Source organism: Drosophila mojavensis, unplaced genomic scaffold, assembly GCF_018153725.1.
Source record: "Drosophila mojavensis isolate 15081-1352.22 unplaced genomic scaffold, ASM1815372v1 contig_231, whole genome shotgun sequence".
Classification (NCBI taxonomy): Eukaryota; Metazoa; Arthropoda; class Insecta; order Diptera; family Drosophilidae; genus Drosophila; species Drosophila mojavensis.
In genome coordinates this window covers 3,431,225-3,455,304 of record NW_025318772.1, presented here as the reverse complement: position 1 = coordinate 3,455,304, position 24,080 = coordinate 3,431,225, and the positions used below count along the sequence as shown (strand labels likewise).

Genomic DNA, 24,080 nt, shown 5'->3' with positions numbered 1-24,080 from the left:
AAACAATGGGTCAATTTTCTGTGGATTAATCACACACAATGAGCTAGGAGTTCATTTGATTTGTTGGCCAAAAGTAAAGAAACAATAAAAAGAGCTGAAACCTTTATTTTGAGCCAACTTCATAAACGTTTTGATTTCTGGGTCAACTATTGATATTATGATCACGTCGCTTGGTTTGGCGAGAAATCGCCTCGAACCGACTGGCTGAAAAGGCATTTCAAGATTTATGACAACGTTGTCAGCAAAATGGCGCCGTTGTTGTTGTCGCTGCTGTCGTTGTTGTTGCTGCTGCATTCTTTTGAGTCGCAGTCGCAGTCGCAGTGCATCCCGTTCGTGCTCCCATTTACCACCTGCGCGATTGCCTGCACTATTTTCGGTGGTGCTCATCGCTCTGTGGTGCCGTCTCTCGGTGGCGTTGCGTACACCGCTTTTCCGAGTTTATTTTTAAAATGCGACATCGTCGACGCGCTCCCAATTCGATTTGGTTGCCTCACACGGGGCAAGGGTAAATGTTCTAGTATGTATTTTAATTTCATTCCATCCCGAACCCATTGAATATTGGTAAGCAGGGTATCTTAGTCTATTAGTATTTTGTATAGAGGAGGGAATTATTTTTGATCTCTCCTCTCTCTCTGTCTCTACCTTTGTTTTTCTCTCTCTGTCTTTTTCTGTCTGTCTCCTTTACTCTATCTATTCTCTCCCTCTCTCTCTCTCTTGCCCGCTCTCCCTTTCTGTCTCTGTGTAAATATCCCTTTCCCCTTTCTACCTCTGTCTCGCTTTTATTCTTTAACTCACTCTTCCTATTTCTAACTCTGTCGCTCTCTCTATCTCTCTCTCTTTCTATTTGTCTTTTCATCTCAGATTATCTTTCTCTTCCTCCTTTTTCTTTTTCTATCTCTTTCATTTCTAGCTACCTTGACTTTTCTACTTCACTCACTTTTCTCACTTTTCGATCTATATTTCCCTATATTTCTCAGACTGACAGCCCGTCGCCTTTCGCTTAGCGTATCTAGTCGTGTAGTATTCCCGCCCGAAGCACGCGTACTTATTTTTTGTTGTTATATATTTTGTAGGCTGTTTGTCGACGCTGTCGGGGAGCTAAACAAATTTGATGGCATCCACCTCCTCGTCATCATCATTCTTTTTCTGAATGAGCACTGCGTTGTGCCCGAATTTTTTCTCGAGTCGAATGTCGTCGTACGTGTTGTGTGAGGTTTTACCCTTTGGCTCATTGAGCTGAGCAGAGGCGGAGGCAAAAATTTGATGTACTACATAGAGAAACAACGTGTTATTTTGTTATTATCTCTAAAAATAGCATTCGCCACTAGCAGCTGTCGGCAGGCAGGTACAGGGTGGTCATCCCATAGAAGAGATAGCCAGAGATTAGTCCAGACTACACTTAAAGAAAAAGGGAGAATAAACATTTTAATTAATGCTTAAATAAACGCAAACTTAAACTCAAAATAAAATTGATGCACAGTCTAAGATCTCTACACAATCTCTTTAGGTCTGTTTCTCTTTTTCACCACATTTTCATTGAACTGGGCTGTTTCAGTTTTTATTGATTTTATTCTATCTCAATAAGTTTACAACCCTGTAAATTCATTTGGCCGCCCCCCTCAATTATTTCATGCTCAATCAAATATTTAATTTAGTTTGGGATTATTCTCTATTTACATTTATCTCGCGTTCATCTCACACACATGCAATTCACGATAGACACACCCTGTTCGTTATTTTATTTTTATTAAATCAATACACGCATTTCTTATATATTTTTATCTTTGTCTTGGATTTTCTAATTTTCTCAGCTCTCTGCAGCTACAAACACATATGTCTAGATAGATATATTTTATATATATACATATATATATATTTATATATGTGCATCGGATAGATAGAGCTGTGCGCGTTTTCGAATCTCTTCCGCTCGGCGCGAGAGAATGACTCGGGAGATATTCGACGTGGCAAAAAGTCGCCAACGTTTGACTTTTAGTAGCACGCGAATTTCTCAGCGCTATCACAGCGAGCCCAGTCAAAACGAACAAAACCCAAGAAAAAGAAATACACGCCATTACAAATAAAACAAATTATATGTTTATAATTCCCATATTGTTTTTACAAATTATCATTTGTGAGTACGCGTCGAAGAATCTCAGCGATCAAAATATTTACGCAGCTCTTGTTGTGCGTGTGTGCGAGTGTCTGAGTGCGTTCTGTGTCTCTATGTTTATATGTATATGTGCACGTTCTAAAAACAAAACGAGGCTGCATAACAATTAAAAATAATTATGCTGTATATGAAGAAACAACAAAAAATAAATATCATAAAAAATGTTGCTATGGCTCGCAAAGAACTGCGCCAAAAAATAACTAAAACGTTCTGTGCGATTCCGAGTTCCGAATAGAGATCTGTACAAATTATATAGCCGCCGTTTGGTCTCTGACTAGAAATGTGCTTTACCTTCTTAATTAATAACAAAACGATTTTCAAACAACATTCAAAACTGTGCCTGCTTACATATCTATGTACATAAACGCTAAGACGTTTTATTTATTCGAATGTGCCCAAAGAAATGTCTATATATATATAAATATATATACAATACTCTTGTATATTTATACATATAGCCAAAGTTATTTGTGTTGACCTTAAGCGTTGTACTGACTGCACGTGGAAAATCTTACATATGTAGTTCGTAGTTCTATGTTTGTGCCTGGGCTTTATGGCTTTGCTATGCTTGAAACCCCCCAGCTAAATGTGGCCAAGTGTTAAGAGCGTCTGCTTATCGCATATGTGAAAAGTAGAAATAAAAGACAGATATGTTCTTGGAATAAATTATACTGCTTGCTGAGAATTAAGCTGTAGATTTTTAATGCTTTTCTCATGCTTTCACAAAAATCTGACTGCTCGACTGGAGCATATCCCTCGGAAGTGAGAGAGTAATTATAATGTTTGTAATTGGAAATAATAAAATGTTTATAGCTGTGATTAGTATGCCTAGCTGTACTACTATTAATAGAGCTAGAGCTGCTTTCATAATTATCTACTTTCTTTCCTTGATATACTTAAGAACCAACTCTTCAGTCAGTCAGTTTGTTTCAGTCCGGTTCAGTTTTGTTTAGGCCATTTACGAATACTTGTGCTAATTAATTAATATATTTAAAAACTGAGTGCGTAGGTTGGCAACGACTAAGAGGCGTCGCTGTTGCCATAAAAGCAGCTACCAACGACTGATATCGAGACAGAAATCTTCATTTAGAAAAACCGCCAATTGCCATATAGAGACGATCAACTGATCAGGCTCTAGATAAATCAATTTTAATACCTGCTTATATATATATATATATGTATATGCATATACTTGGCTTGTAAGACCTTTCGTGTCATTAGCTATTGGGGGCTAATGAACTTGCCAAATTAATGTGAGCCATTCAGCCAGTTGGACATGATATAAATAACAACAAACAAAACAGTAACTACTGAAACAACAACAACAACAACAACAACAACAACAGCAACAACGACTGCAACTACTACAACAAGACACAAATTATGCTTGCGCGTATTTAAGGTATGTTTTTTTTTTCTTCCAATTAATAACAGTGTTGTTACTGTTGTTGGCTTTTCTGACTTTTTTCTGGTTAAAAACCAAATGCAAATCTGTAGCTGCAAAAGGCGCTTTTTACCATAATTACCCGTGCACTACTCAGGTGAAATTTCAGGTGCTCAGCTGCCAAATTAACTGCATATTGTTTACGGCTCACGCTGAGCGCCACACAGCAGGTTTTTCAATTTTTTTTTTTATATATTTGCTAATCAAGCTGAGTAGGGCAGGAATACCGCATATAAGTAATGTGCATCTGTGTGCTCGTTAACAATATACGAGTATGTTAATATATATACATATGGATATGCATATATATATATGTATGAAGCTTTACCAATTAGCTGATAAGTTAGCGCTGCCAGCAGAGTCATAAATGAGCAAAATTTATTTCCTTTCGTGCTCCATTTTATTGTTGTAATCGCCATAAATGTTTTGGCCAGGCATGTACTGAGTTTCATGTGCTTTTCATTAACATTTTCATCATGTTGAGCTATTATACTAATAGCTCATCTTTTATGTGAATCGGATAAAATTGGCCGCTTTAATGCATACATAATTATTGAAGCATACCATGGCTAGTAAGCATAGGTAGTTATTCGATAACTTTTATCGATCATATGATAGATAAAATAAAGTATGGCATAGTGATATGAGCAGACCTAGTTATTGAGTAGTCGAGTGTAGGCGGTGATTCGACAACTTTGATCGATCATATGATAGATCGATAGATAGGAACAGACTTAGTATTTATGCATATTTAATAAATTTCAATGGTGATAAATCATATCGATAATATTTATTATCAATTAACACTCAACTGATCTTTAAAGGAATATTTAAAGTCATGAACTCGCGGTATTAAGAGTCAGGTAAAATGATCGATAAATTACATCGATAATTTTTGTCATCGTTAAACACTCAACTGATCTGTAAAGCAATATTTAAGCCATGAATTCGCATCATTAAGAGCCAGGTAAATCAACTTATTATTTGTATAGTAAAATATTTTAGGAAAAAGTTTTATAGTTTTATGTAACAAAATTTGTATTAATAAAAGACTGATGTAGATTGGAAAGAGTTTTTATTATACTTCTAGCCAAAAACACGTTGATCGATAACATTTTATTGCATTGTTAACAGAAAAGTAAATCACTCAATATACAAGAATATCATTTTGTTTGTGGTTTTTTCCTCATTCGGTTTAGTTTTTTATTTATTTGCCTTTCTTGTCTGTGCCGTTCGCTGAAAAAAACGTTGTCTCTTGGCTGTGTTTAATGTTTATTGTTTATTGTTTTGTCTTTAAAATGCTTCGAACGTGCTAAATATGTATTTTGCACTTAATTTTTTCGTTCGGTTTGGTGATTATTATTCGAGTTAATGGCGAAGAGTTGCAAAAAATGGTCTGCGGTGGTCGCTTGAGGTTGATTTTTTTTAATTTGCTTTAAATTGTTGTTGCATATATGGTTAGCATAAAATATAAGAGTATCTGTGAAATATGCTATCAAAATAAATAAACGGCATGGCAATTGCGAAGGCACGAAGCATTCGGCTCTTGACTTATGTCTGATTATTGCTTCCTGTATTGCAGTATTCTGTTGGGGCTTTTATTTCATTTTTTTGTTTGGCCTAGCTTAGATTGTTGTGGCGTATTTGAGGAGAAATCGGGCATTCAACTGGCCAAGAAGAAGCAAAAAAAAAAAAAAAAAAAAAAAGAAGCTAAGCACAAAGTATCTTTTAGCAAATAAAGATACTCGGCTGCTGTTCACACAAATTAGCGATTGGCAAAGCGTAGCTGCCTACTGATTACACAGAGACGCGCAGCAAGAGTCAAGCAATTAGCCAAGTTAAATACATAATGCATTTGTCTGGACTGCCGTCCGGCTGTCACTCCTGAGCACTGAACGTCTTAACTTGGCCAACAGATGCAGCGAAGCGTTCGCTTAGTTTGTTCCGTGCAATCGCAGTAAATAATATCTTAAGCCACGGCGTGACCGATAAATCTCTAGATCTGGCGCAAAATGATCCCCTTACAGATCTGCACTGGGGGTTAATATTGGCTGTAAGTGCGGCTTTTGGTAGCGCCCAATTTGCAGCTGATCTAAGCTAAGGCAGCGATTACCGTTAAACGGCTGCATATTATCTGCCTGAGCCTTACAAATCGCCGTTGAATGCTTTACAATGCTTCGATTCCACCATTTGCCCAGTAATTGGGTCAGTTGTGAGCCGTGCTTGGCAACAGCAATCGAATGTATCTCCGACCGCAGTCTATTCGCATTGTCAAATGGTTCTCAGCCACACTCACGATACGTTTGTATCTGTATCTGTATCTATGACTGACTTTTGTGGCCTTTGATGCAACTTGTTTTGGACTCGTTTGTTAGCATTCTGTTGGCAATGCGACTGGCGACAGTCGAGCGTTAAGTTGACTGCCATTCTGGATTGGTAAATATGGATTTCAAGTCCCCGCTGTGGTGTCTCATGATTATAATTATAATATCTTAAGGCAGAACCAACACAATGCCGAATCAACGAACTGTTATGAAAGCGACCGAAAATATCTAAAGCTTTAAGCTATCGAAAACTGAGTTCGTCTGCAAGCGTGACTTGTTCTCTGGTGTTGGCTTTTTTTTTTAGCTTCAAAAAAGCTGAGAATTACCTACGGTTAATAACATGAAAAGTTAAATATAATTTAAACGCGATTTGAGTGTTTTGATATTATTTGAAGTCCAAAAATTAACAACAGATATTATTTTGCTTTATATTAAGTAAACCCATTTTCCAGTTACTTACAAAATTGAAAAGTCAAAGACTAAAGATAAACATCTAACAATGTATTCTAATATCCATGTAAATATTCTATATTATATTCAGCTTTAAGGAACTTGAAGCAGCGTAAGATATTTGCAATTTCTCAGCTAATCACCTTTGATCTATCTGTCATATCATATTTCGCTGGTAGCCTCTAAAAATCAAGCCAAAAGTATGCTGTCAGCACTGACTGCAGATCGGTTAGCTGTGCCAGTGGCTGGCTGACTTCAGCGAATAGCTGCTGGCCTTGGTTACTGGTTTCTAAGTCGAGTTGAGTGTCTGGTTGCCTGACTCGCAAACACTCGAGCCTATAGTTATATATAAATAAATATATATGTTTATATAAATATAAATACAAATATACAAATATATGTATACTTATAACAGTCGGTATTTGCGGCTAATGGCTGAGATTGAAATGTCATTGTTGTCAGCTTATCGTTTGAATAAATGCCCCAGCAAAAGATCAGCCACTGCCGCAGCAGAAACTCAGATTCGAATATGCTTGGTTGCTGATTTCGCATATTTTTTGCTAACACTTCACATTGTTGGGTGCCTCTCTATATACCCTGTACAGCTGGAAAAGGGGAGTAGTGGAAACTTTTTCTTCAAACACGCACTCTAGCTCAACTTTTGTTTGGGATGTAAATGAAGACTGTGTATATTGTACAGGGTATTTGCTGGTCGGGTACACTCTCGTATTTGTTTGCTTGCTGTTACTTTTGTTACTTGTTATTGTTGCTTTTGTTTTCTGTGTTTTGAAAAATACCTCAAAGTGCTCAATTTCTCACTTCGTCACACGCGCTCGCTCTTGCTCTCGCTTTAACGCTCTCACTCTCTCTCTCTCTTTATTTGGAAAGAAAAAAATGTTTATCGTTATCTATTATATCGTACCCTGCCCATTCACAGCTAATGTCTTAAGTCGATTCAAACGCAAGCTAACAACTGCTGCACGTATGTCCGAAGATCTGGACGAGCTGTTTCTGACGCCGATACCGGCTCCAACGCCCGTCGAACTGCAGCAGTGCATCTTGTTTGGCTTCCGCCGCCGCCTCAATCCCGCCCAGATACTCGACGAGTGCCGCAGCGCCTTTGGGCCGTTTGCGCCGACTGCGCAGTATGTGGCCAGATGGTATCAGAGATTTCAAGATGGACTCTTTACCATTGACGACAGCGTGGATGAGGACTGTGGTGTGGGGCGTGGCCAAACGCCCACCACATGCAGTGACTTCAACGATGATGATGATGATGAAGATGCTGATAATGGCAATGGCAATGACAATGATCAGAGTCAATTGCCGCTGGTCTTGCATGATCTAATGGGGCATGGGCATAGCGATAAGGATAGTTATAACGATCCCGATGATTATTATAATGACAATGCTGATGATGAACTGGTTGATGATGGGAACGTAATTAGTTATTGGCACGGCTATGGCTATTTGGGTGGCAAGCGAAGGTATGCCACGACCTGCACTAGACCTAAGTACTCCCAGCTCTGCATCATCAATTGAAAGTATCTTAAATTGAAATTCTTTTTCCATTCACAGCGGAATGTCTATAAGCGGCTTGCCGCCATTGCCAAAATCTCTGAGTGGTTTCAACAAGCTGCTCGGCTCTGACTCGGGTCTATTGAGCGATGTGGATGTGGCACAGCAAGAGCTTAACAATAACAACAACAACAACAACAGCAACAGCAGCAACATCAACAGCAATAGCAACGTGAAGAAGGAGAACGACAGCGGCAACAAATTAGCAAGCCAAATAGTTAGTGATAACAACAACAAAAGCAACAGCAACAGCAGCAGCACCAACAACAACAACAACAATTTGAGCGGCGATAAGCAAGCATCTAAAGACAGCAGCAGCCAAGATAATGCAGACGATAAATCAGCAACAGCTACAGCAGACTCTGCTACAGCAACACCAACAGCAACAGCTACGGCTACGGCTACAGCAACAGCAGCAACTCCCAATGCAAATGAAAATGAAAATAAAACAACAACAACAATAACGACATCAACGCCAAGCTCACCTGCAAAAATCAATGTAACGGGCAGCACTTTGGACGCGCAGATAGCGACGCTGCGCAAGGAAATGGTAAGTCGATTAGCCATCACCTCATAATATACCCTATATGTTAAGGGAGTTTCATTTAGCCAGAGAGCTTAAGGCAAACGTTTTTAAAGGGGTTTAATCAATTGTAGTAGCAAAGTAATAACAATACCCAATATTAAAACCGATCTTAGATTTTTGATGTACTCACATTTTATATAAGAATCCGATTAATTTTTGTATATACCTAACTAAAATAGACATTTCTTAAGTAATACGTAGCTAAGCAATTATAAAGAAATAAGGTTTATGAAAAGTTTCTATTACAATAATATAGGGTATACGATCAGTCCTTGACTTGCTCACATTTGTACGTTGCATTCAAATTCTAAGAATTTGTTCAAGCAATTATTCATGTTGCTCATGGTCTATATGGGTAGGGTATTTGTACTTCGACCAATTGAAAGTGATTTATTGCATTTCTTCTTTTGATCACATTTTGGAGGGGCGGGGCGCACATCATTTACATATGAAACGACGAAGCTAAGCTAAATTCTGTTGTAGCCAAAGTGAAAATGCAACAATGGAACGGAAATGTTTTCGATTTGATAAATTTGTATATGCATGTTAAGTGTGCGAGTGTGTGTGTGTGTGTGCATACGTGTGTGTGCTGGCCTTTCAGCACTTGAATGCCATAAAAGCAATTTCAGATTTCACTGTTTGAAAATTCTTCAGATTTTGGTTGCACATTTTTCAAATGCAGTAGTGTGTGTGTATGTACGTGTGCGTGTGTGTGTGCGTGAGTTCGAGTACTCCGTATCTTAAAGTTAGTTCATTTGTCATATTTTTTGAACAACAAAAACAATTGCATTTTTGGGCGCAGCTTTCTACGACTTTGACAAATGATCTTATACACGTATATACTTATATATATACTCATATATATGTGTGTGGAATATATATACTTATTACGATTCTTTTTGCACGTGAGATCAGCTTTGCTTTGCTGTGCTGTGCTTTGCTGCAGCTGCGATCACTTCTATATAACAGCGAAAAGAAAGTGCCGAAAACTTTCGGTTTTGCTTGCTGGCAGAGTTCATGAATATTTCAGAGCATTAAATAAGCTCAACTCTAAACTTTGACATTGTCGCGCTTGGGCCTAAGCTGATATAGATGGCCATAAAGCATCGAAATGGTCAGCGAGTTGGGTCAACAAAGCGAAATGCAAATGCAGCTTTTATTCATTAAGTCAAATTGGCAAAGCAATTAACTTACCCATGGAAAGAGATTCATTTCGACGGTGAAAGAAGAGAGAGGGCGAGGCACAGAGAGAGAGAGAGAGACAGAGCTAGCCATCATGGGGCGGCCTTTGGCTTTAAAGTTGACTAGCTTTTGTTTTGGGTACGGGCCGGGTATGTGTGGTGTGGGGGCAGCTGGCATTTACCCAAACACTTTGTCAAAGTTGAAAGCGCAGACGCAACGCTAACGCTTGGCGTTAGGCTCTTCAAATAATGTATTCATTTGACATCATGTCTTGGGGCATCATCAGCCGGTGGCGAAGAGGGAGCATTGATGAGCGAATGTCATTTTAAGTCAGCTTTATAATTGCGATGCATCAACAAGCAAATGGGAGTTTGAGCGAGCAGCCAGAGAAGTCATGACAGATTCGCAAATACTCTGTAGGCAAGTTAGGAAGGAGCATTTAAGCTTGAAGAAAAACTTTGGTATTTCGAAGAAGTGTTAATTATGTTGGTTACAAATATGGCATATATTATGAAATCTGTAATTAGTAAAGAATTTATAGATAAAAAGCTGAATTTTCCATATATATATTCATATTCAATGCCAGATATAGATTGTTTAGAATATATGTGTCAATTAGCTCAAGGCAATTTGTGGCATTGCCTGAAATTCAACTCGCATCCGCTTGCGATGCGGATCCGAATGATTCGAAGTTTCTCACATGCCGAGCGACTTAAGGTATTTATCCAGTTTGTTTTTGAGCTGATCACGAACTGCACATGGCATTCGCATGTGAATTGTGACACGTTTTTTGAGGCAGCCACCTGACTGTCTCTTGGTCGATTGGTCTATTGGCGTCGTGGCCAGGCCCACGAGCACTGAGCCAAGTGACTTCGCTGATGTGGTGCTCTTGACCAAGCCTCGGCAACAACGTCATCTCTGCCTGTGTCGCCGACAGTTGACAGTTGATTTGTAATTTAGTCTGTTTGTATTTGCTTCATTACTTTTGTCTTTTCATTTTTATGCTGCAATTAAATAAATTAAAATTTTGTCTGCACTTGCGCAATAGTTTAACAATTTGTAACGCAACTACGACTTGTTTTTAATTGCAATCGGATTGGGCTTTGTGGGCCAGCCTGAGCTGAGGCTTGCCAATTGCCAATTGCCGAATGCCGAATGCCGAGTGCGCATTGCCGCCTGCTAGTGGCTTTTGGCCGGGTCTAAAGTCTAACGTCTAACGTCTAGCGTCTAACGTCTGTGGCCAAAACCTTTCACATTTTATGTGCCAGTGCCTGGGCGACCTTTTACAAAGAACCTGTTTAATGTACACCCAGGCGTAGGTGTAAAACTAAAACACAAATTACAATTGTCGGCTGACTAGGAGCGGCCGCAGTTCGGGTCTAGCTGCGGCTGCCACAGATTTTGGCCCCCTTTATTTGTTGTTTCTCTTGGCCTATTGTGTGCTCTGTTTTGGGCGCCAATTTGAGCGAGTTTAGGCCATTTACCAATTTGCATGCCAATTGTGCAATAATTCTGCGTCTCTTTTACTTTTTACTGGGTCAGGCGTCATCTGTGGGCTGGGCTGTGCATAGGCGCCGCCCTCTGCCCCCTATACTCTGCCGCTGCCCGTTGGTATCTGTTACCTGTTACAATTAAATTACAAATGTTGCTATGTGTCTTGTTACCAATTACGCTCCACTTGCTGTTATTATTGTTATTATTGTCGATGCTGTTGCTGCTGCTTTTGTTGTTGTTGTTGTCTCGACTAATTTCACGCGCTCAAAGTCGGCTCGAAGTTAAAGCCAAAATGCCGGACAACGCCAACGCGCGCCCAATGACACAGTAATTGGTCATTGTTTTTGCCCAACCATTATTAATACACTGCAAAAAATGCCCAGCTGACTGTTAGGTAACATGGCTAACAGGTTGTATTAGAAGTGCAACAAAATAGATAACAAATTGGTCTATAAGTTGCTGTATATATTATGTACGAAAATGTATATATTTTAAAGTAATTTTTGTTAAATAAATAAATGCAATAATATGTATGTAAATATATGTATTTATAAAATTAAAATATTGTTCAGTAAAATAAATTCAATAGCTATTACATACAATTTTGTATGTAATGAAGTTATTAATGAACAAGCAAAGTTAATTAAATAATAAATTATATGTACTGCTCTGTAAATATTTTAACAATTTTTATAGAGTATAGAATAGGTCGGCTACCTTTTGAACGCTAGCTAGTTGCATTGGATAAACATTTAAATTTACTCGTTTACAATTGAGCGCGGCCTGTCGCCGGGCCTCGAGCTTGTGGGAGAGCCAAGTGCGGGCTGGGGTCTGCGGGCTTTGGGCCTGGGTTAGTTTTCCTTTGTTTTTTGCAAATGTTGCGGTTGAATGATTAACGATTCAAGCTGTGAACTGTTGGTGGGTGTGTAGTACACACACACACACACACACACATACACTCGCTCACATGGGCACACATAAAAACAATGCATTGTGTGTGTGTGCGCTGCAATTATGTTAGTTGGCCGCTTTTGCTTTCAATTGTTCGACTGCGATAAAAGCCAAAGAAATTGATACTCTTTCGCATCGACATTCATTCACACTGACGTATGAATACGTATTTATTTATAGGTTATTTCTTACAATGATTTTTTTTTTTTTTTTTTTGTTGCAATCTTGCCGTTTATATTCGCTCGGTTCAATTATGAAAACTGAAAGTAAATAGTTGGCTGAAGGTCAGCGAGACCGTTAATATTATTAGATCAGCTTTCAAATATGCCATAAACGCAATTATATTATGCAAACTTCAATTTATGTCAATTGGCAATGATAAATTGCCATATGCTTTCGATAATAAAAACATTTTGATTATGAGCTATTGCCGAGACGGAAGTGTCTACGCTTACAATTTAGATAAGTGTGAGGATATGTGGGCTTGAAGCTGATAAGCTTAGATCTACAATTTACCGTGGAACTCAATAAGAGATTGTTTACTATTTAAGTAGCTCAACCAATTGAGAATTCAACGCTCAAAAGTAGTAAATATAAAAAGAATTGTATGCAATGGAAGTAAGAGAATCACTTAGGAGTACTAAAATGGAGAGACTGAACATGTAAATGAGATCGTTTTCATGTTGAGAACGTTGCATGCAAATTGATTGGTCTGCCAAACTAGATGTAATTATTGTGTTGAGGCTGATTTTCTGCATCTCTGCTCAATTTTCATTTTATTTCGTTCGAGCTCCGATTGATTTCTAGGCCTAAGCGACTTGTAGGAATATCTCATCTCGGCTGAGCTGCTAAGCTGCTCTGCTGTCATAGATTTTATGGACAGCTTTCCCCGTTGGCCTTCGCATATTTCTGGGCAGCTGAGATATGGGAGAGCTGCACCTATAGAAAACCACATGCATTCCATATTAATGAGCAGCTCATCTGGAGTCTCGTCAATTGCAATTATCCAAGCCAAATTACGCTCAATTGTTCGGCTTTTTTGTCCTCTTAATGTGTGTGAGTGTGCGCCAATGTAGATTAAGTAATAAAAATGTTTTTTATAAAGCCAGAAAACGCATAAAAAATAAACCAGGCAGCAGCAGCAGCAAACAGGTAACAATGGGAGAAAACCCAGGAGTTGAGGAGTTGAACTAATCAGCGCATGCGCAGCCATTACGGCTAGACCCATAGCCAGAGTCAGCGTCTTGAGCCAACTAATTCTCTTGCCTTGGTTTATGGTTGGTAAATTAAATTTATAATCATAAAAAGCAACTGCCAGCTGCCACATTAGCCGCAAGCTAACCACCAAGACAGAGCAGCAGCCATAGAGGCAGCATCAGGGCCAAGTTGGTGAGAAGAAATGCATCAAGGCATGAAATGACTTTTTATGGCTTTCCATAAAACGGCCTTGAACGCATTGCCCGCTGGCGGTTCTTTCTATTCTCTCTTTGTACATCGTGTACCCATTGAAAGTAGAGAAAATGGGTATATTGACATTGATTGTTGCCGCAAAACTATAAAAGCTTTAGGCTTAAGGCTTGCTATGCAGTTATAAGCAGAGTATTTTCCATTTTAGATATCAATTCTCTGCCATTCATAAATATATTTTATATGCTGATTTCTCTGCTAAATTTGGCCTAGGGGGTTTGTTTGTCGTTCTTTTTTTATAGTTTGTAATTTTTTGTTTTGCTGCACTTGGTCTTCTTTCTCTATTAGCCAAGTGTTTTGGTTTCGCTTAATGTGGCACAAGCCACAAACAAAGCAAGCTACAAGAAATCCCACAAAATATTCAGCGTAAAAGATTCATTTGAATGCGTCGCAAATTTGTTTAGCGCTGGTCACACTCCAAGCATGCCAGTCGTCATTTTGTATTGAAGTTTAATGAACTTTTTTTTTTTTTTTTTTGTTATTCTGCCAAGATGATCTTGATAGAAATTGATAAGCGAAAACACGTGTTAATGAGCTGATTGACATGTTAGCTCTTCTTTCTTTGTGTTTTCATGAGAAGCCTCTCATATATTGAAAGATTAGGATAAATCAAGTATCCTAGTGCTTTTCTTATAAACTTATTGAGAATTTCTATTTGGCTGTTGTATGCGATTGTGATCATAATTAGTCGAGCAGACGAGATTTTCTCGACTAACCTTTAAGGCCTGTATATTTGTACTTCATATCAAATCAAATTTGTGGGAGTAATAGAAATTATTTGGCACGAAATAATTTAATAAAATCCTTACTTAAATTTGAACTGATTATTTAATTTATTTATTTATTTATTTATTTTTTGGAAAATTTATGAGTATATTTTTTTAAATATTTTAAAATAGATAATAAATTACAACCGTATTAAATCATTTCTGAAGTCGAGTGTAATACTAAGTGTTTTTTTTTTTCTTACTGATAATAATATATATTTCTCATTTATTTATGGAAAGGAGAATGTAATTTTTTATTATTTTTATTTTACTATGTTGTCGCTTCCGTTGTTTATTTTTCTGACTTCCGTTTATGCTGTGCCCCTGCTGGCACTGGCAGTGCCACTGCTTCTTCTTATTCGGGTTCTTTAAGTTCTGCGTCTACGGTTCGGGTCTTTATTTAACGATGCCGTCATTCGAGTACTTGCTGTACACCTTTCTTTCGAAAAACTCACCTTCCGGTGGCAGTTACTCACACTCGATGCGATTCTTCGGCGCTGGGGTCAACGTTATCCATAAGCGGGCGCCCCGCCCCTCTGCTGTACTCCGTTGTGCTAGCTTTGCATGCATCATGCAGAAATCAGCGAATGGAACCAATGTCAGTCGCGGTTCAAGTCCGGCAGCGATTATATCACAGAGGCTAGTATGTGAGCAGAGTCCCCTCCCTGCCGCTACTCTTCCATTTATTGCTGAGGCTGGTGGCATGCATAATTAATAACGAAATGATTTGGCGCTCTGACATTGGACAGTGGCTGCCGCTTGCCACATCGCCACATGGCCGCAGCGGGTGGCCAGCTGTTCCAGGAGGTTGCAGATAACAAGAAGAAGAAGTGGAAGAGATTGACTCAGCTTTTACCCAACCGCCTTTGTTGTTGGTGTTGTGGCGGCTGTCATGGCATCCACTAACGATCTATGCGGGCGCCCAGTTGGCAGCCGTGCAGCCGTGCAGTCGGGCACCTGCAAAAATAAACTCTAGAAGTTTTCGCATCTATAAATAATCCGGATTAATGTAAATGCCCTGCAGGGAATGAGGAATTGCCTAGCCAAATGGGGAAAGTTCTGTGCAATGCAGCACAAAATTAGCCAGACATTCAAAGAAACATGCACACTCACACACACACACACACACGCATAGTTGCTGTAGAATCTGCATGCGTGCATTCCTTGCCCTTTCACACAGGAAGTCCACTTGACGTGGCTGAAAGCGAAAGTCTGCTATAAATTAAGTGAACGGGTGGGAGCGAGGGAGATGGGGCGAGTTATGCTATAAGAAAATTGTCACTGAATTGTTATTATATCATTTTTGTTGGTTTCTGTTGCTGTGTTTACGCTCAATAAGTCTGCTCATAATTGTTGCGACGCGTTGGAGGCGACGCTAATTGTGGCAACAGCCAAAAAGATGTTGGCCAGGAAACAGGTTACAAGACAACGCTGATATCTCTTGGCTTACATACCAACATTGTCGTCATCAACATCAACATCATTGATGATGATCATTATCATCATCATGATTATCAGTGTTGTTGTTGCTGTTGTTGTTGTCTGCACTCGTCATTTCTGGCTAATGCCTCGCAACTTAGCCAACTTCTTGGCGTGCGCAGCTAACTGTGAAATTCACTTTTAAATTTGCTGTTTTTCTTTTTAGCTCAAGACGAGCGTATAAAATATATATACAAACAAACAAGCAAACAATTTGAACATGATTTTCATTTTATTTGAACGCCATTCGAAACGCTACAATAATTTCTCAACAATGGCGCCGACAGCTTGTTGTTCTATGGGATTTGTTTACAGTCGCGAGAGCTTGTAAAACGTTAACAATTGTTAATACCTATTGATGAGACGAGAGAAAAGAATATTAAAATAAAAATACAGTTATCTACGGGGTGCCGACCCTAGCAAATGGCCGTATAAATGTGTGTATTTCAGACTAAAAGAAATAAGAAGTATCTATGAGGTAATTCAGGGGGTTGTAATACTTTTTTTTTTTTTTTTTAATTATTATATTATATAAATATTAAATATTATCATTTTATATTCGTTTTCTGAATTCATTTCTTAAACTCAGATCAAATCTGTTGAATGCTCAACACTTCAATATTAAATTCTTTATTATTATCACAAATTTCACTTCAAATATAATCTCTACATATCTCTCTCCCTCTACACTCTTTAATTGTTTTTAAGAGCGGAAGTGTCCTCAACCGGACGCCATGTATATTTATTGATAAATATCAATATTAATATTTACTCTATATATCTGCCCATACTCCAGCTGCTCTTATCAGATTTAATCAGTTCGGTTTGATAAAGCGGTATACCGTATCGCTATGTATTTACAACATATTCTGCATTCCATACACTCCACGCGCAGCTCCTCGGCTTGTTATGCGTCCCCTTTTAGTGGCTCTGCGCGCCTCTGGCTTATGCTCAATATTTATACATGATATATATTTTAGTGTTAAGTGCTGCACAGTGTAAACAATAAATCGACAACCTGCTGCGATTTGCAATGGTTATTTCGTACATTTATTTCTTTAAATGTTATTTATTGTATTGCCCCGATTCGCTATCAATGTTTAACTTTTATTTTGTTTTGTTTTGTTTTGTTGTTGCCATTTTCGAATTATTTGTATTTCTGTCTAAATGTCAGCAATGCCGCCGATTCTTTTTGGCCTTTGGGTATTTATTTCTGTTCAATTTGTATTTTGTATTTAAAGTTTAGCGCAAGTACACACATAGAGTTGGCCAAAAGAATGGCGCGGCCCGAAGGCTGAGGTTGGCTAATTGAAACCTAAGTAGACAATAGCCAAGCTAACAGACCAAACGTTTGCCCTCCTCTTAGTTAACGGCTCAAATGGATGCGGACACGGCTGCGTGGCTAATTATGTGCGAGTCACTGAAGCCAAGTTCCGTTGGGGGAGCTGCCATATGAATATACATATATATATATTGTGTGTATATATATATACAGTATATGTATGTATATAATGCATATATCGCAATATAAGCTTCATGGCGCAATGAGCTTATAATAAACATTTATAATATGCAAATTGTTGACTTTTTTATTTGTTGTTGGCTTTTTTATTTGTTTTTTTTTATAATATTTTGGACCATTGCTGCAACGAGGTGTGTCACTGTCACAAGCTTTAAACACAAACACATACTAAAGTGAAATGAACAAGTGTTCTGTGCGACTCTGTTTGACTAAAGGATACCTCGTAAAACTATGAAATAAAGAAATAAATAATAATAATTATAAATTTCTACATACAAGTAAACAGAAACCATATAAGTTGATCGATAAGCTGTTTATTTAGAAATGCATAATAAGACTTATAGAACATATATATTATATATATTTACAGAATAATTTACATATTTATCTATATTCATACTCCAATGTATATCTATACTTTATGCCAATAACAATCATAAATGCGACTCTCATTTTAAAATCATAAAATTAAATAGGCATACATATATATCTATAGTTATCAGTTTATATTTATATTAAATGATGCGAGATAGCGCCGCGAGATGAAAGCGTCGCAGCACGTAAAACTCACATAAAAATTTAATAAAAATTGATGGCAATTGTGCATTGGGGCGGCTGACAAATGCGCCAAGCGCCAATACAGGCGCATGACATGCAAAGTGGGGAGACAATGCAACGAATTCGCATTATTAGGCGTGGCGGGGGCGGCAGGAGGCGGTGGGTGTGGTGGTGTTGGTGAGCGAGTGGAAAGGCGGCAAATCCGAGGCTCAGTTCAGCAAACAAACAAATAAACATTCGCTGCGCTTGCAATCAAAATAAAGTCAAACTGCATTCGATCAGGAGCTGCTGCACATGCGCCGTGTGCATCCACAGTGGTTGTCATTAAACTTCCAAGTGAAAGTTCGAATCGACCAATACGCCCCCGCCACCGCTCCAGCCTCCTCGTTCGCCTTTAGGCCAATTGCGCCTGATCCAGCTTGAGCTCCAGCTTCGGTCGCAGCTCTGTTGCCCGTGGCTTTTTGGCTTGCGTTGACAGTTGCACACAAATTACAAAAATTAGCGCTCACATGCAATGTAGTCGATGGCAGCGATGCCTCCTTAATCTTTGCAATCCTCCACAGCTCTTCAGCTACATAGCTAAACGGCTGAGATCCGCTCCCGCTTGGCTCATGTTTGGCGATTGTTCGTTTGGGTCGCATTTGAGCTTCTGGGGCGCATACGTGCAATTAGAAAATGGCAAATGCCAAATGGGGGCATGCAACAGCCGCCACAGTAACAAAATCAACAACAGCTTACACGATGGGGGCTTACATGCCCCAAACATAGCGACAAGTCGCCTCTATGGATTAACATACCCACAGCACCACACTTAATTTGCCCAGGGCTGGGAGCGTCTGTGCGGAGTGCGGGGGCACTCAAAATCTGTTGCAGCATTGCAACAATTTACTGTTGCCCCAAAGGCTGCTGCTGCTGCTGCTATACGGCACAGCGTTAGATAAATCAGCAAGTGACAAATATGCTCAGATATTAGATATTTATTATGGTTAGAGCCAAACACTCGCATTGCTCTTTCACTTTCTAAGCAGAGCATTCAATTGTGAATGTTAAATGCTATTTTATCTCAAACTTATTTACCGTTTATAACAGCTTCCTTTAGCTGCTCAATCTTGGATTGACAGAAGTTGTAAGGAACTTGGGTAGTTTATAAATATTGAAAATATGCTAAATAATGTAAAATACTTCTATATCATATCATGTTAATTGAAACTGGTAAATTAATATCAATATATGTCTATCATAATATTTATGAGGCTGAAGACAAAAGTGTCCCTATAACTGACCATATTTTCATATCATGTAAGTCATATGTCTATGTATATACAGATGTATCTCTATCTATCGATTTTCTGTTAAGCAACTGTCACTTATAATTCAACGTTTTAATTTTTCATTTCACATATTTCTGTATATAGAAAACAATGTTTTTATTCTGGCTGTGAAATATACAACTCGCTTGTGTAAATATTAATAATCATTTGTTGTTGTTTCTAATGAACATGTGTTCACATTTTATTACCTTTTGTGATATTTATATGCGTTTTTTTTTTTTTTTGCTATTTGAATTGTTTCTAAATTTGATTGTTCATTTTCTAGATCATGTGTTTGCTCAACTGTTTTAATGATAGCTCAAAGAAGTTATTCTTTTGCTCTTCTCTTGGTAGATTCTGTCGCATGTGTGACTTATTAAAGCAGAAATTGTTTTGCGTACTTTATGACCTTTCCATGCAACAGTTTTAATACGTCTTATTACGATCTGTTGCTTCTGAAATGTTCGCACTCTTTTAAAGAAATCTGTTTATGGCTGGGAAACAATCAACACCTTTTGGCCCAGACTGAAATTTTAATGAGCTGCTCGGTGAGAGGCTGCTGCAACTGCAACAGAAGCAGCAGCAGCAGCAGCAGCAGTAGCAGCAACAGCAGCAGCAACAGCAGCAGGAGTCGCTAAACAGAAATAGCTTTGGCTCGTTTTCGGGTCTGGACTCTGTTTGTTTGGCTTATCAATCAGTGCGGAATCAGCTACTGAAATGTTGCGTAATTTTGCAGACAAAAAAAAAAAAAAAAAAAAAACAACAAAAACAAATTTAAAACAAATACAAATAAAAAACGAAAAATAAAAAAGTTGTACAAACCGTTTTATTTATGGCCGTGCAGCCGTTTTTGGCTACCGTTTTGGCCGGGCAACTTTTATGTTAGCTGTTGGGGCAGCTGCGTGTGTGCCATAGAAACTAGTTGCAGATGCTTGCAACGGTTACATGTGTGTGTGTGTGAGCTTTGTGTGTTTCTTAATGTGCCACTAGGCGACGCAATTGAAAGCCGTTAGCGCCTGGAGACGGTTGCCGGTTGGTTTCATATGCAGATCTAAGAAATAGTAAACTATCTATCAAAAGGAGACATGTTTATGATCTTAAAACTAAAATAACAAAGGATTTCTGAATCTATAAAGCCATATATATTTGTAGAGAGAGTCACACTTTATATAAGAAACATGAGTTAACTCACTTTTTCTATCGAGGTACAGAAGAGTATTGCCTAACTCGGCTCAGTTACCTTAGTTTTTCTGTCTAAGCATAGAAGATTATATTGCTTAATATCATCTCCTAACGAACTCTGATTCTGTTTTGCTTCACAAATTTTCTCTGACTCCTGTTACAACATTGTTTTGGCATCTGCTCCTATCATAGGTTATATATTACGATCTAACATATATTGCGCCTGAGCGGCGCCCGACAAAGGTCTAGCAATGGCAGCTGGTTAAACTGTTAACTCGTCACGCTTGGCGCTTTGCATATAAATTGAGCAGCAAACTGATTGCAAAAAGATGTGATGCCAATTGGATTTGAGTTTGGCTCGGACAACATGCCAGCACGTCGGCTCGTGGCACCCACAGTAAAATCAACATATTGGCTATATGTATACCTATATCTATATAAATATATAATATATGCGATGAGCTTATGAGTCCGTTAGATGAACGGTCTATTGGCTGTATAGGATGTACATAAACACATATCGTTGACATTTTATCGTCTTGTACGTGCTGGGTTATACTCCAAAAGGAGTGGATTGCTTTTCGGTTTGGATTTTGGGAAGGCGTCAACATACGATACGGGCAAAACGGGCAATAAATAAACGACGTGTCTAACTAGGTCCCAGGGCGGGAGAGCGCCACGCGGCGAACTGAAGCGAACCGAATGCAAGTGCAAAAATTCCAGTGTTGACAATGTTCTGGGCACGTCAAAATGTCGCCAACGACTTGGCAGCTACAGCAACACAATTATATACATATATTGTATATATGTATATAAGTGTAATACATATATATATATATATATATATATATATATATATATATATATATATATAAATATCGGTTTGCAGTTGGCGCTAAAGTTGAAAGGCGTGACTGCTGCATTGTCATCGGCTGGCAAATGCAAATGCCAAAAAGTTGTTGTCGTTCGACAACAGCAACAAGAAAACTTGGCTAAATTAAGTTACGGCAACAATAACGAACCATAACAAATGGCTAAACAACTATGATCGACTGGAAGATACTCTGTAGTCCAACTTGCTTTATCGATTTCAGATTAATACATTTTTATTTCTATTTAAAACAAATTTGCTTCATATCCTCTAGATACGCCTGAAAAATTGATGAGAGGAGACACTTTCAGGTTATCCGAAATGAAGTTTAAAATATACAAAATAGTTTAATACATTGTATGTTAACTTGTATTAAGTTTTAGTCTAATCAAATCCTGAATTCTACAAAATTTTTACTTTTTATGCCAATTAACAAATAACAAATATTAAGAAAGTAATAATTTTATTCAGGAATTTGTATTTCTTTATTGACACTGACTTAGAGTTTTAATACCTTTATATTTGCTTCACTTCATAGAATGTGTCTTTATAAATATTTCTTATTCTTAGAGTTGAGCATACACGTTTACAACTTTCAGGCTCTACAGGGTATGCCAACAGCTGCTGCCTAGAGCAGTGACAATGCCAACTAAAAAACAATTTTGTTTTTGGCCAAGGCTTATCTCTGGGGAGGTGCTTCCGCATTTGCAACGCATTCTCATTCTCATTCTCATTCTCATTCTTGTACTCGTGCTCAGCAGCGGTCACCAAAGTTCACGCTGCAAGAGCAACGCACAAATGTTTGAAGTGTGGCCGTCGCGACGCCCCGAAGGCAGAAACCTACTGCTGCCCGGGCCAACAGCCCCCTCTGTGGCCCCCGGCTAAAGATAGATGCAGGCGCAAGCTGCAGACACACATGCATAATGCATGCAACAACTCTGCTGCTGCTGCTGTTGCTGCCGCATGTTGGCCCCTGTGTGTCGCTAGTTTATGGCCGTTGCATCCATGAGATACACGTACTTTGAGGGCTTCTGTCGCGTCGTCGCCTTTTATTGCGCGCTACAACTAATGTGCATAACAAAATATAATACTTCCCCCATGGCTTTGTTGTTATGAGTGTTGTTGCTTTTTTTAACAGCTATTTATTTTTAAGTGCAATGCGCTTAAAGCTAATTAAATTTTCAACCACAATCTGCCTTATCGATTGCACTTTTCTTTACGAGCCGTGCGTCGCGGCGAAAGTTGGTTCTTTGCTTTGGCATTTGCTTTGGCTAATGTCGTCATGCGTTGGGCTTAATCACTATGAAATGCTGATTGCAGCAGCCGTGCGCCAGCTGCCATCTGCCACCTGCTACCTGACCACCGCATTGCATAATGAGAAAACATAAAAAGAGAAAAACAGGACGTTAAGAACAAACGCTTTAAAAACTCATTAATGCTAAATTTGCGGCACACTCGCCGGCTGCTGTCTTAATTATATGACTTGCAAATTTATAGCCCTCAAGTTTCTGGACTTTATGTATTTGTTTATTGGTGTGTATACATGTGTTTACATATAAGTATATATAAATATTCCATTCATGACACATTCAACAATAACTTTTGCATATCCACTGAGTTTCATCGAGATCTTATCAGATATCTTTACCAGAGTTATATCTGTGCTCTGTTTCTAATATTCCTTTCACGATTTTTTTATTGACTGCTTTGGTCTTTGAGCCACAGATTCCTAAACTCCTGCAAAGTTATGCGATTCCCAACTTGCGTTCAAATCTTTTAAGGTCAAAGTTTTTAAATGTTTTTTGCTAAGTTTTAAGTGAAAATAATATTACGAAATTTGCATTTGATTTCAATTGATTTAAACTTAATCTATAAGCAAGATCGAAAGTTTATTATTTATATGTATTATGCACTGATGTGCGCTAATAGCTTTTATAATAGTTTCATTATATATACATTTTATAGCTATAATTATTTAGTTTATAAATTATTAGCTTATCAAATAAATTATAAAGTAAGCAATAATTATTATTGATCGTTTGTTTGTAAAATTTATTAGCAGAGATTAGTAATTAGAAAACTTGGACAAAAGCCATAATTGTTCATAAAAAAGCTACTTGAATATTTAGTATTATTTGTATACATATATATATAGCTATTTTTTTTCTCCTCATGTTAAACAGTTATTCTCCAATCCGGTGTTGAGCAACACCTTTTTGTATCTTGTATCTTCTGGGGCATTTGCATTCACATTTGCTCGACGCCATCCGCTGCTCAAGGTCAGGCAAAATGTTAATGCTAATTAGGTAAAATTGTAAACAAAACCAGTTGCCAGTGTTTTTTTAATTACAAAATGATGCATGGCGATGCCTCAATGACATTGAAGTGAGTATTTTATGAGTAGTTGCTGAGACCTCATGAGTAGCTGATGAGTAGTAGCTGCTGTTGCTGTGTGTATGCGTGTGGGCTTGGTTGCCTGCAGCTGCAGTTGCACACATATACAATATGTTACCCATACGCCGTGTGGTCACAAAGTTCAGCTCGAAGTTGCAATTGGACCACTGCGGCAGAGCTTTTGTGCCACTTTTTCAGTTTCAGTTCTTAGCCATAACTCGCAGAGCGCTGCGAAGCCCCAGAAACTCTGCCTCTGTTTGTCTTCCGCAAACAGATTTTGAACTCGACTGCACTGCGAGAAATTCTATTAGCACTTGTGTGCTTTACATGACTGCTTGGCTCTTTGTG

The 24,080-nt window shown here is 38.4% G+C and overlaps 1 protein-coding gene across 1 annotated transcript in view; it reads left to right on the top strand.

Moving 5' to 3' along the window:
• The window catches only part of LOC6574808 (uncharacterized protein DDB_G0287625), a 46,869-nt gene that overhangs the window by 19,866 nt on the left and 2,923 nt on the right, over positions 1-24,080 (top strand). Inside the window, exons 3-4 of the mRNA XM_044007974.1 lie at positions 7,970-8,356; positions 8,450-8,519. Of these exons, the coding sequence (XP_043863909.1) occupies positions 7,970-8,356; positions 8,450-8,519 (457 nt within the window). The remainder of the gene's footprint in view (positions 1-7,969; positions 8,357-8,449; positions 8,520-24,080) is intronic.